Source organism: Aphelocoma coerulescens, chromosome 1, assembly GCF_041296385.1.
Source record: "Aphelocoma coerulescens isolate FSJ_1873_10779 chromosome 1, UR_Acoe_1.0, whole genome shotgun sequence".
NCBI lineage: Eukaryota > Metazoa > Chordata > Aves > Passeriformes > Corvidae > Aphelocoma > Aphelocoma coerulescens.
Window position 1 is genome coordinate 78229294 of NC_091013.1, and position 14769 is coordinate 78244062.

Consider the following 14769-nt stretch of genomic DNA (forward strand, 5'->3'; position numbering starts at 1 on the left):
AATATTAAATCTAAATACATTATGGTCAGTATTACATGCCTTGTATCAGGACTCTTGGAAATTAGTGAGAAAAAACCTCAAACCATCATAAAGCAAACAAAACCTTGCCAGCTGTAGGGTTCTGACTCAAAGAATTCAGTATGTATTATATCAGCTGCTCCCCTCTCCATTCCCTGTCCCTATCCTAACTTGTTCCATGGTTCAGATCCAGGAGATACTCTCCCACTGCTTGTGTGTTAGTGTGTTAGCATGCAGAAATGGGAAGAAAAAAGAAAGTGCAAATGTTGGATCTCACATTTTAGAGTCCTTCTTCAAAGGCAAAGGAAGTCTGACACGTAGAACACCTTGTGAGTTCCATTAACTTTTGGGAAGATAGCAGTCTGCACTTCAATGGCATCTTTTCTGAAGTGCCTGTATTAAGAATTTTAGTGAAGACAGTTTTGGGATGGATGTCTTTGGAAGGATCTAGATGGTTGTAAGTTGATATAAGAATCTGGCATTTACTGTTCTTTGCAGTTCTTGAAGCACTACTATTGTAATGACTGTTGTTTTTAGTGATTTGTGTTTTTTAAAAGTCATGTATACAATGAGGTTAAAGTTTAGAGACTGGGAATTGAAAAGTTCATCCATTTTCTTGTCTCAGTAGCACAGAGGTATGGGGAAGGAGAGACCTGAAGTCAGCATCCTTTTGGAAACTATAGAGGCAGCAGGTAAAAGGAGCTGAATGATTGGAAAGATGCTCCTGATGTAGAAGTTCACATAAACAGGACCCTTCGGAAGTGGTTACTTGGTTGATTATTCTCTGAAAACTGTAAAGGGTCTGCTGTGTGGATTTGACTAGTCCTCTTGTGAGAGCTTTGAATCCCTACTTGGCCACGTGGGTATGGTTTAGAACAAGTGTGGATACAATATTGCTGCTAGCAAGAATTTTCTTCTTTCTAAGCCCGTGGGATACTTTTCTCTCTCACAAAAAGATTAGCCAAAGTTCTATAAACTATGAACACCTGTGACCTTGCAGAGCTTTGTTTATGGTACAGTAGAAAAATATTTTGACAACGGATGTTTAGGATTTTAGCCAATCACCCCAAGGGGTGGCTGATCCTTTGTCCAATTAGACTATGAAGAAAAAAGTCTATAAAAGAGTTTGTAAAATCATTAAATAAATCAATCTTGCTGCACAATTCCTGCCTGCTGGATCTTCTCTCCTCCTCCTCCCTATGGCTGTGGGATACAGTAATAAACAAGGTGGGTTTTTTCCCTCTACAAACGTCTGTTTCATTTCAGACTAATCAGCAATGCTTTGGGTTTTTTGAGTTTTCACTGCAGTATTTATGGTTATGTATTCAACCTCCCAAACTTGTGAAGTTACCCAAGTTTTAAAGGAACTATGGCATTTAAGAAGTTTCCTATGATGCATTCTTATTGTTGTTAACTTCATCTTTGCTTTCCGTATCTGCTGTGAATAAGGTTTTATGGCATAGTGATGACCTGCAAACATGGTCCCCCCAGTCTGGCTGTTTGTGTCTCAGCCAGGTGTGACCTTTTAATGATGTGACACATGTGGGGTGAATACACACAGCCTTTTTCTCCTATTGGGATGAATCACCTTCTCTCCCCCTCCGAACAGGGAGAAAAGCCCTTATGTTGTGAAAAAGTAACAGGTGAGGCATCTATCTGGCTGATGCCAGAAGTAAGTTGTATTGTATTCTCTGAAAATATCATTATTGTTGTTGGAGCCAAAATGGTGCTGGACATCTTGGTTTGCTTTGCAAAATGAGATTTGCTTTTGGTGTTACAGAAGAGAGAGGTCTGGTTTACCCAGGCAGCTTTTTGGTCCATAACTTCTACCTTCATATGATTTTTCTTGGAAAAAATGTAATTAAGCTGTTGAAGTATACTTCAGTACCTACAGATTTTCCAGACTTTATTTGGGTTTCTGGGACAAGCTTTCCTTAGGCAAGGATGGCAGGTGGAAATCAGTTTGGTAGAAAATAGCTTCAAATTAAGATTAATGAAGTTGTTTATAAGATTTGACAAAGGCTGTCCTAATATCGTCTGATTAAGTGGTGACCCCATTATGTGCTCTAATTTAATCAACTGATACACCTAAATATCTGTGGAGTATAATCAGGAAGTTCTCAGGCTTTTAAATTATTTTTTAAAATTTTTCTTAATATTTTAAGAAGTTAACTACTTACTTTTTGGTGAAGAATTTCTGCCTTTGTTCCTGCCCTCTGTGTGTGTATATATATAATGTATCTTTATTTAAGTTTGCGAACACCCCTGTGAAGTGGGGGCCCTATGAAGGACCTTCCAGCTTTTTGGGGGATTGAGATGAGGGTGGTCATTCTCCACACACCCAGTTGACAAAAGAAGTGGTAATGTGCTGTAGCTTTTCAGATGGTGTTCAAGAATACTGCCTTATAATGATGCTGGCGTATATTAGTTCAGTATTATCTCTTTAAGTCTTCCAGAATCATTGTGTGTCTTTTGGAGATAAAGCTTTATGAGAAAAAACCAAGAATACAAATTTGGTTCTTTTGGAGAGAAAAACTCTGCATTTAACTAACTGAATATATTTTTAATATTTCTTTCTGTTTGAGTGTGAATAGAATACCTCGCTAAGTTGATACTGTCTACTTTGAATTATAATGAACACACAAAATGTAAAGAATCTGTTACTTAATCTTTAGGATTTTAAACATTTATTTAATGTGGATTAGGTATTTCTTTTGGCTCATCTGTACCATCTGTTTTAAATACATCTTAAAACCTGACACAGGCTTCAAGGCGTCAAGAAGATGAACAAGTGGTCCTTGTCAGAACAGATGGAAGTGGAAGGGCATGGCCTGTGACAGGACCAGCGGAGCCACTGGAGCCAAAAGGAGGACGAAGAAAGCAGCAGATGGTAAGTTTTGCAAATCTGAGTATTAAACTGCAATTCTTAAATTATTTCGTAGTTTTACTTTTATGATGCCATAATTAATGAGTATCTTATCAGAATGTCAATAGGTAGTTAAAAAGTTCCATTCAGAAGATGATTGTAATTAAGTGTTAGAGTACATATTTATTAAGCATATATTAAGTTTATTTTCAGATTGTATTTCCCAAGGGATCACTTTAGGGCTTATTTAAATGCACATTCAGGGAAAAGTTATCACAGTCTCTTAGCCAAGTAGTTTATATTACAGAAAGTTATGTAAATAATGAAGATTACCAGAGCTGAACATTTCTGAATTAAGAAAGGTTTTACTGAGATACTCACGTATCAGGGGTAAATTTCACTTTTGTTCTAATAAAAAATACGGCTGCTGATGATAATAATAATTATGACCTCATCTTTGTAACAAAATGCTTTGGGGAACAATGAGAAGCCTGGAATCTGGATCAGTGTTTTATTCTTAGGCTAATTGCTTCCAACAGTAAGTATAGTAGCACTTTGATCTTTTTGAGATAAGAGGAGGTATATGAGGATACTACCTCATATTTCTAGCAAGCGTGTTCTTGATTAGTAGGACAGATCAATTTGCATCACTGCTATGGAGAAGTGAAAGGCACAGGAGGGTGAGGATATTGTTGTCATCGTCCTGTTTCCATTTTGAAAAATGCTATCCTAGTTTATATTAATGACCACTCCCTATGCTCCTTCAGAATTTCATTTAGTCCTGTCCTAAGGAGCATCTCTGTTCTCTTGTGCACTCTGTCTAAGATGGCAACATTTCTCAGCAGAGGTACCATATTCACACAAGTTTTCATTACTGTCTTTGTTTACTGTGTTTCAGTACTGTCTGTGACTTTACAAACGCTTTAGAGTTGTGAATAATGAAAATTGCTTCTTAAAATATTTCATTTTTATGAGCTTATTAACTGTTTCAGTGAAGCACTGTATATCTTTCCTGAGTTGTTGCTCTGATACCTTAAGGATATAAAGGATAGAGTGACTTTGGAAAGAGGCTGTATTTTTATCTAGGCGTACGATGCAATTGAAGAAAAGGAAAGATGTTCTTCTCCTTAGACAAAATGGAGCTGTTAGCCCAGTTGTTTCTGATCTGCTTAGCTTGATTTGTGGTTCTTTAAACTTGTTAAATTGTTAGGGTCTGAATTTTATAACTGATCTTTCTCATTAGGTTAATGTTTTTTTTTAATGTGTTTGCTTCCAGGTCCCTACTCATGTAGATAAAGAGAGAGTAAGGTATTTTCAGGATGATGATAGTATGAACCTGAAGGATTTGGTCAAAAATGAGAAGATGAGAACAGCAGAGGATCAAAACTCACTGTTCATGCGTATGGCATCAAAGGTAAGGTGTTGTGTGTATGACTTTTTAATTAAGCATGTAATTATTAGAAATATCAGGGAGGATGTGAGGCCTGAGTAATGGGAAGGCCTGCAGGAAGATGAGAATTGTTCATGGTTATATAATTATGCAGGACTGTCAAAATAGGGGTCACTGTAAATTGCATATTGTAGAATTTCAAAGTACAAAGCAGGGATTTTTCTAACATTGTGGAACATCTGAGCTGGTTCATAAGATTCACTTTAGAGAGCTGCTGGAGAGATGTAAGTATTTTAGTGATGTGAATTACCTGTCCTATTTTAAATGCTGTCTGAAAGGCATTATGGGTATAAAAGGAATTCAAATGTCTAGTTCAGACACAGGGCTATAGAACTCTCAAATAAAAAAGAAGAGATCCCATTATAGGTATTGAGGCAATAAATTCAGATGAAAGACAGGGTTGATGAATGCAAATGTTGGTAATCATGAAGCTGTGACTGTACATATACAAGAGGCTGTCGATGCTTGATTTGAGAGTCATTCATTGTGAGTCTGCAAACATCATCTCAGGCTGGTGTGATTAAAAGGAGAACCAGAATTTTGGAGGTTATGAAAAGGGAGAATTTAGGAATATTTTAAAGCATGTAGTGAGCACATGGTGCATCCATATCTTGAATGCTACCCAAGCTGGTAAAGCATACCCTGTAATCAGAGGCACAGAGTGGTGGCCGTTTGAAGAAAACCTAAGTAAACAAAAGTTCTTCAGCTTGGGGGAGTGAGTGGATGGGTAGGGGAAAGCAGCTGCTAAACTAGAACAATTAGCATAAAAGTTGAATAGAATACAACTATTTTTGTTTCTCAGATGGGAAATGGCCACAGAACAAAGTTCAACACGAAGGAGTGGTTTGGGATTTTTTTTCAGTGAAGAAGGAAATTGTAGAACTTGTGTTGTAGATCATGAAATGCTGTGGAGGCCTTAATTGTGAGAGGGAGCAAAAAAAGATAAAGCAACTTAGTGAAATACAGTTTCACTGTTAAATATTAAATAGGGAGATCTAGATAGGTTTTGGCTCAGGATTTCTACAGTAAGTGCTGAGAGCTGCATATGTGTAGCAGAAGAGTCAGTTCTATGAGCTTTCCCCCATAGATTTTAGCCATTGCGGGAGACTGATTTTGCAACGTAAAATGATCACACTGGGTGAGAAAGCAACTGGGTTTAGTATGTTTCATTCTAAAGCCTTTTTTCTTCCCCCCCCCCCTTTTTTAATTTTTGTTTTTGTTTTCTTGTTTTGTTTTTGTTTATTTTTTAAAGGTTAGAATTTATTAATACTGTTGCAAGAATGTATTGTATTTCCTAGCCTATGCAAATACTTTATTTTAGTTTTGGAAGGCTCTGAATTCCTACTGATTTCAGTGAGCTTTGGATCAGATGCTATGTAACGTGTTTCTTTTATGTTACTAGTCAAAGATGTACTACATCACATTATTTTATTAGAGCAGGCTTCTGGAATCAATACTTAGGTCTTGACTGACCTTTTAAGATGGAGTCATATTATTTATTTACCAGCTAAGTCTATTGGAGCATGTGCTCAATGTAGAAATTTTGTTAAAGACATTACTGTTGCAATGTCCAAATTTTAATTCATGGTACTGTAGTCCTTCAGTGCCATGCAATGGCACATTTAGGTTTTGAAGGTACTTTTGTTTGGTTTTCATAGAAAGAAGTATCTCAGATGCCAATTCTTCTTCTCCGTTAAGATCTAAAATGCTTTTGGTAGTTTCTGTACAGGTGATTCCCAGATCCTGTCACTACAAAATGTGGTGGTCTTCCCCAGATGGTGATTGCTTCTTAATCTTAAATTAAGAAACTGGTCCTAGGCCTCCCTGAGGTTTCCGTGTCTTTCCATGTCTGTAGAATGTATTCTTATTCACAGCACAAGATCAGTGTTACCACTGAAGTGTTGGCAGCAGTCTGAAAAATTTGGGCATGATCTCAGGTATTCTAGATGATTATTTATGTACTTTATAAACCTATACTACATGGAGTATCTGCATTATGATCTGGGGCTCATAAAGATAGTCTTCAAAATTCTTTCATCTCTCCTCTCAGTGGATTCAGCAAGTGTTTTATTCTAGCAGGAAGTCTAGAAAACAAACCTCTTTTTCCAGTTTTAGTTTGATAACATAGTACACAAATTTGACACATACAAATTACTTTCTCTTTCTGCCTTCATTTGAGAAATGGAAGAATTATCCACAAAAATTAATCTGTTATATTGCCGAAAAGTGGTGGGAGGAAGCTGCTGCAAGTCTACAAATGATATCCTACCTAGGATGGGATAAGGGAGATCCTGTCCATTAAATTCTGTTCAATAATTTTGTTCATCTAATCACTGGGAATTGCCTAGGGCACTATTATTTCCTTCATGGATTTTCCCAGGGCTTTTATCACTTTCCCAGACTATGCCCAAAAGAAACTTCCAGCCGCATGGCTGTTGAGGATGGAGGAAATAGCTGCTCTCATAAATGGGAACAGAATGAGAAAACAGCATGTTTTCTGGCTTTTACACAGCTGAATGCTCTGCTCTAGATCAGTGTTACTTTCCTGATATTTAGTGCTTTAATGATATTTCAAATGAAATACAGGCTAGTTGTTATTGAAGATAATAACATAATTGCAGTTTTGTAGAGAAAGATGGGGATGTTGAAGTAGAAGGGTATAATTCATGAAGGGATTTATTTTCTTAAATGGGACTTGGAAGAAATAGCGGTATGTAGACCCAAAATCTCTCTTCATGAAACCTCTGTCTAATCCCATTGGCAAGTGAAAGTATGTTATCTCATGCCAGACTTCCACTCAGATCGACAGACTAAACATTTGTAGTATTCAAGCTGTACTCGTCCCACCTGTCCTTTTCTCAAGAATTCAGTGAGATGAGATGGAGAGAATTTGCCATCTTCTTGCTATTTGTTTACCTGTTTAGTCTTTGTTTTAAATTTAGATTCTGACTTTTTATTGCCCTCCTGTCCATTCTCATTTTTCTAGTCATGGTTCTAAGAAAACCCTGCTGTACTTGAGGCTTTTACCTCCTGTTGCCCTTTGGCCTCTGTTTGGAGGTGGCTGATGTGGATGTCACTTATCTCAGCAGTTTGGAATGCTGCCTTTCCCACAGCCATTCCATGCATGCTATTATGTCAAATGTATGCATATTGTGAAAAACGCCCAAATCTTTAATTTACAGTGCTGAAAAAAGCTTTTTAAAAACCCAACACTAATCTTTTTGATATATGGAAAAAAAGCAGGCCTAGAATTTGATTTGTTCATGTTTCACTGTTATGTCTCAAGGAAAAAAACACCCATTTAAATCACTATTTCTACTTTTTACTTTCTTCACCTTTGAAAGTGGTTTTGGTTCTCACTGTTGTAGAAGCATGACTTTAGGGTACTGTAGTGGGTTGGGTTTGTAACCGGGCAGAAACACCAATTTAGTGTAGTGGTTTGGTCCAAAATACTCATTACTGTTTATCTTCTGTGAGATAAGAATTAGGAGAAATGCAAAGCAGGCACCAAACTTGAAAGAATATAAAGAAGTTTATTAACAGAACTAAAAGAAGGAAAAAAAAATTATACCACCTTCAGAACTCTCCTCCTCCCCCCACCTTCTTCCCTTCTCCCACTGACAATGTAAAAAGACAACCCTTGAGATGTTCAGTCTGTTTACCATTTCCATAATAATCTTGTTCAGTTCATTTAGAAAGAGAAGTCTCTTCTTGCTCGTGTTATGAAAACAGTATCACACCGAGACAGCCGCCCACTTCCAAATATTGTTCAGTCCACTTAGGAAGAGGAGTCTCTCTGCTCGCATGTGAGTCCCTTCCCCTGACTTGCAGCTTTTACCACAACTGCTTTCGAGGGTCCACTCTTGAAGTTTTTTGGGGTACAATTTTAAGGTTGAGAAACAAAAAACAGAGGCCCTTCTCCTTCCCTGGGAGCAAAGGGTCTTCCTCATCTTCATCTTTAGGACTATCTCTGGGAGCATCTCTAGGAACTGAGGTTTCTCCTTTCCCATTTGGAGCAAAAGTCCTCCTCTGGTCCATCTCTCTCTGTTCAAACTTCTCATGAAATTACAGCTGTGTCAGCATCTGCCTATCTCAGCGCAGGTGCTTTTGCTTATGAGTTGAACACTCCACCCCCCATATCTTCATGAAATTACAACGGGATACTCTGATATATCATAGCTTCACAACAGAATTTCAGCTTTAAGCATCTTCTCTCTCTCTTCCCTCAGGTTTTCAGCTCTTCACAGCAATAAAAGGGTTAATCTCACCCAGACCTTGCAGCTGGAATTTTTCTTATTGCAGTGGAGATGGGGGAGAGCCGGGCCGCTCCGGCTGCCCACGGCAAGGCAGTGGGGGGGGTTCCACGGCTGGAACAGGCCCATGGCTCCAGGCTGGTCGTGGCCCGGCCCGGCCTGGCCCAAGCAGGGCCTGGCCGGGCCCACTGGCCCCCGCACGGGGCCTGCAGCCACCTGTGCCAGCGCCGGAAACGAGAGAGAGCTTGGGGGGGGAGTTTGTCTATTCTTAAGTGTGGATCACAGAGGCGGTCACAACTTTAAGTGGCTTAAAGAATTGTCCATATTCAGACTGGCCAGCTGATAGGTTCTATCAGGTCCCAGAGGAAGCTGTAAGCACCCCTTAGCAAGGATATCCCTTGCGGGACTATGCTTGCTAACCTATGACAGGTACAAAAAAGTCAACAAAACATTTGAAAGCTGGGTTTTTTTCTGACAGTTTTAGAGTACAAAATATGTGTGAAGTCTTAGGTTTTTGCCACTGATAGCTTTAAGTACCCTGTCTGTAGTTTCTTCAGCCCTTGACTGTTGTAAGTGGTTCAATTTTCCCAAATTCATGTTGTTAAGACTTATGTAATCCTTTCACTTATGTCAATAGACACTTGTGGGTGTTTAGAGACTGATTCCTAGAACATTACCTCAAGAGCAATTACCTTGTTTTTATATATATTAATTCTACTAAGGCATTTTTTTCCCTTTTTATGTTTTACTTGAAGAAAGTGAGAACAATTAATTTCTGTTGTCCATCAGGACATTTTAGTTTTGGCCCTAAACTAATTTTATTTTAAAATATGTGCAGTAATTCCTAATGGGAATTTCAGCAGTGAAAAATAAAATGCTTTATTAGTAATGCTGACCTTCCTTTATGGATTTAGCCAAGAAGTATGCTGGTATTATAGGTTTGCAAAAAGGAAATTTGCATGTTGCCTTTCCTTGCTTCTGTAAAAGTCTGTAAAATGGAAAACTGCCTTCAGCCTTATCATTTTTACTTGCTGTGCAAATCTACCTGTTCACATTTTTGCAATTCCATCTTCATAAACCAAAATAAATAGTCTAGAAAAACCTTATAAGCTAATGTGAAAAATACAAAATGTTGTTGCTGCTGCTACTATTATGTAACAAACCTTTTCCTTCTCTTTCTTCACATGGTGAAGCAATTTTAGCACAATATTTAATAGACATGATAAAGCCAGCAAAGCTCTGGTGCCCTGTCGCTTTTTACATTTACTTAAAGATCCTCTGCATGGTTTGCTGTAAAAAACTAATGTGAAACCCGAAGAGAAATAATTTCCAGCACCTTGTTCTGCTACATTTCAGTGCAATGCACTAAACATCCTTCTGTGTATATTGTGTGGACACAAAGTTAAGGCTGTTTCTGCATGTGGAAACAAATCAACAACAGTAACAGCTGGATGAGGGAAGAAAACCTGGGAACAGTAAGAACTCTGTAGATGCAGCCCATAATAAATAACTGCATAAGCATTTAGCATTCTTCCAGAATTAGGTTAAAATTACAAGATATATTGGAAATGAAGACTTATGCAGGACAGTTTTTCCTAGACATTAAAATTATGGCCAAGGATAACTGTAAAGTGAAATGCTAATCACACTTTTAACAGCAGAATTCTGTGGCTGAAGGTATTCTGTTTGGTTTACATTTCATGTCAGTGACTTGTATATAAAGTTTTATCTGTCCTAATAATTAATTCTAGCAAAATCTACAGTTTTCATTTCAAATAGCAGAAACAAAAAGGAGGCTGGTCCCTACCCATTGAGCAGTCCTCTGTCATCAGCTTTTTGCTTGACTTCTGCTGCTGAAAGGTAATCCTGAACTACCTTGCTCACCGACATGATGGGTGATCTTTTCCTGTTAGTGACAGAGGCCTTAAAAGTGCCCTGTGCATTGATATCTTAAAATCCTTTGATACTATGTGTTTAACATATCCTTTAATTCAGTGTGATGATAGGTTTTGAAAATGCCTATTTGCTAAATTATATGATGAATTAAACCTACAAATTCAAATGTCTGTGTTCATAGGGAGACTGGAATTGTAATAAGGTTTACATGATAAAATTCTGCCTTTGTTTGGCTTAAGCAAATACTATTTGAGATCAGAAAGACTTTTAGGAGGTGATTTTGTTGTTCAGAATAGGTGCTAAATGCTGAATAAATTTAAATGTGATGAGATGTATTCCTGTGTCACTCAGGTTTGTATTCTAAAATAATAGATTATTCTTCTTTGCAGCTTCCTAAAATATATTATGATACAACATTCCACAAATATTAACTCTGTCATTTAAAGTTGAAGACGTCAGTGTTGCCATGACAATTTAAACCCAAACTGATACATTTTATACAATCTATAGACTTTTTTTTCCAGAAATTTTTCAAGCAGATGCACTTTTATTAGCTTACATGGAAGTAACTCTGGCTATGATTGTGTTAGCAAGGAAACAGGAAAAGCAGAAGTTCAATAGTTGCATACAAAATGGAACAAGAAAATAAGCAGTAAAAGAACAGTACAAAGAAGCTGAAAATAACTTACACTGGAACCATGCAGGTGTCTTTTTTTTCCTCTGCTAATTGTGTTTAATAGAATTTCCCATTTCATCCTCAAACTTTGAAGGAAATTTGAAGAGGGGAAAAAAGTGTACTTGAGGTATTATATATAATCTCTGGTCATCAGGAGTTCTGTCTCTTAAGATTTCCTTTCAGTATCACAAAGATACTAAATTCTTTAGTCGGGCTTTTTATTCCAAAGGGCCACCCAAAAAGCAATAGCAGCAGAGGGAGCAATAAGAGACACAATGTGCAGCACACTTGAGATGGAGTGTGTAGGAAGCCAGGAGTGTATAAAACTCCAGGGGTTTTACTGTGGAATAAGAAAACCAGAACTGTTTTAAAATTAAGCTATGAGATATGGTTCCAGTGGTCTGAACATAGGTTGGCAGAAAAATGTGGCTGACCCTGGAGTGGACCTTGCACAGATTTGCAAGAGTTACTTTAGGAAGTAGCCCCATGCCAAGGTGCCTGATGGCTTCACTAACATAACAAATTAAAAAGGGCATCAATTACTTTGTAAACAGAATGTTATATAATGAAATTATTCATGTAATATATTCATATTATTCATGGTAATTATCATGATAAGAATTTAATCAGAAAATACAACACTGTAATTTTTCCCTCTCTCAAATAATTCTAATTTATGCATAGTCAGATGCTGATTTCTTTCTAAACTCCTGTGCCGAATGGTTAGAGATCTCACTCCTTTTCTTGGGTTTCAGCCACATTTGCTGTGTATTTGAGCTATCCAAATGAGAGCCCAGAGGGCTCCTGAGAGAAGTTTGGATGCCCTCCCTTACTGCTCTTTAAATGTTTGTGTATTACAGGCCTCTCTTGGCCAGGGCAAGCACAACTGTGATTCTTCTCTGTTGGTTAAACCAAAACTGCATCCTGGTTGTGGAAAATCAGATGGACGTAGAAATGACATAGTTGCACAATTAGGCTGTGAGATGTGGGAGGCTGTGTCATTTTGCCTGGTGCTAAGAGTCCTAAAGCTGCCTTTCTGTCCTCTGGACAATCATTGCTTGTCAAAAGAAAAGGGAAAGCTGGAAAAAAGAGGGTGTATATGAAGGAAGAATGTGGCAGATAAGCCCAGAATAAAGAAAAGTGAAATAGAAAAAAGAAGACTGGGGACTGTAGAAGTGATCTGTTTTATGAGTATTAGCACAGCTCTGGGCTTTGGTCAGTATCTGGTAGAAACAAGGACTTCTGGTGCATTGCCTTTATAGATACCTGAATTTCCTTTATTAGCTTTAAGTAATTGTAGGACATCCCAACTTTAAACTGATAGATCAAAATTACTTCCTATTTTTTTCTGATCTCTGTGCAGCACCTGAGCAGCAAGGGCGATACCAAACAGTATGAATCACGGTGAGGGAACTAAATACACAACTTCCAAAATGCATTGGCTTTCATGTTTAGCAGGTGTGATGCCGCATCTATGATGCAGAACAGCAGCTTTCCAGCAACTCTAATACATCAGCATAGCTCCTTCTTTGGATGTGTACCAGCTCTGTCTTTTGTATGGAAGAATATATGTATGAAAGAAATTGGTATTTAAATGATTACTTGCTTTCCTTCTGGCATTTTAGAGAATGATTTCTTTTTTGTTCTTTCAATTCCCCTTTAACTTCTTTTGAGAGATTTAGTTGTAGCCGAATACTGCAACTGGCAGAACTCACTGGGCACCTTATTGTACAAATAGAAGTGTAAATGTTTTAAAAGAGGGATGGAGCACCTCCCCTATAAAGACAGGCTGACAGAGTTGTGGTTGTTGAGCCTGGAGAAGAGAAGGCTCCAGGGAGACCTTATAGCACCTTCCAGTACCTAAAAGGGGATTAGAAAAGAGAGGGAGAGTAACTTTTCACACAGGCAGATATAACAAGGGGCAATCGCCCCAAACAGGAAGAGGGTAGATTTACTTTAGTTATTTGGAAGAAATTCCTTGCTTTGTGGGAAATCAGGCACTGGAACAGGTTACTCAGAGAAGTTGTGGATACCCCATCCTTGGAGTGTCCAAGACCAGGCTGGATGGAGCCCTGAGCAACTTGGCTTGGTGGAAGGTGATCTTTAAAGTCTCTTTTCAACCTAAACCATTCAATCGTTTTATGATCTGTTGGTCATGACTGTACCAGAAGAAACAAAATCTGGGTTTTTAACAGCACCTACTTTGGGTCCCAGATATCATGTTGTATACCATTTTATCCATGTTGAAGAGAGGCATCTTCCAGGCTGTTTAATAAGATGAATATTTATTCTATCGCAAGGGACTCCATGGAGTATTTTGAAAAGTATTACTATGTAAGAGAGGTTGTGCGTAACAAACCAGGAATTTCCATGACTACTTCTAAGAGCAAGCAGAGCAAAGTAGTAATGGTATTCTGTGCTATGTGTGATACTCCTGATAACCATAGTGTGGTGATTTCCACTCTTCCTTTCCTTTCTAGTCTGCCAGCTGTCATGTTTCCTGTGTATTTCCATTCTCGTGGCAGAATTTTTATTTATAAAAACCCCAGACTTTATGTTTAGTTATAACAAAATACTGCTATTCTTTAAGCAGTGCTTCGGCTGCAGGTCTAACTTTACCTTTTTAATGCTTATGACAGAAGAACAGAGACCTGATTTTAACACCCAAACCACTAAATATTTTTTCTGAATCTCAGGAATCTCATTTTTCTGTTAAATATAGAATTACAGTGTTACAGTAAGACAGAAGAAGAATGGAATTGATCTCTTGAACTGTTGATTTTAGTCTGCAGTGCCTTCCAGTAGGAAATGTACATAAGCAGTTAAGTGTATTATAGCTAAATAAAGGAATATTAAGGAGGCTTCTCCTCAGTTGTTTGATAAGGAAAGTACTGAGCATATTTAAAATAAGGTATTGATCTGTGTTAGAGAACTGCAGTATTTGGTAAAAGTGAGAGCTGTTGTCTTTTTTGGGGGAAGTTACTTACGTACTCTACAAAAAAAAAGTCTTACTTATTTTTCTTTTTTTTTCTTTTTAATATCACAGTATCTACACAAACTATGCCTGGGATATTTGGAAGAATTTCTTTAATTTGGAGACTGTGCTTCAGTTATGATTGCATGCCTTCCAAATGCCTTCAGTTAACATTAGTCCTTTGCTAAGGCTACCCTAGTCAGTATCCTAAAATATATTAAGATCTGTTGTGGAGTGCAACTGGTGCACTGAGAAAGACTTAGAACTGAAGGCAAAGACTGTTCTCTTCCCAAAATGGCTTAGTCCTATTCACTTGGTAAGAATAACTGTTGTGTATTTTCGCAGAATGTGAATATGAAGTGCAGAGTCATGGTCTAGGTATTTCACAAAAGATGATTTAATAGTAGTTGTAATAAGAGAGGAGGAGGAGAAGGGAGAGGATAAAATATATGATATAAATGATATATAAAATTGTGCATCTATTTAAAGATAGCTGAAGTTATATCAAGATAATATCGAAATACCTAGCCCTTAATTTGAAATGGAATATAGTAATATACTCTTCTCACTGCTGTCACATATCTATATTTTAATATCTGTGCTAAGATTGTGTATGACTGCTCTCAGGAGAGGCAC

The 14769-nt window shown here is 37.7% G+C and overlaps 1 protein-coding gene across 2 annotated transcripts in view; it reads left to right on the forward strand.

Moving 5' to 3' along the window:
- The window catches only part of CWF19L2 (CWF19 like cell cycle control factor 2), a 66256-nt gene that overhangs the window by 39972 nt on the left and 11515 nt on the right, over positions 1-14769 (forward strand). For both annotated transcript variants that reach the window (XM_069014584.1, XM_069014593.1), the window contains exons 11-12: positions 2783-2908; positions 4161-4298. In XM_069014584.1, coding sequence (XP_068870685.1) covers positions 2783-2908; positions 4161-4298 — 264 coding nt within the window. The remainder of the gene's footprint in view (positions 1-2782; positions 2909-4160; positions 4299-14769) is intronic.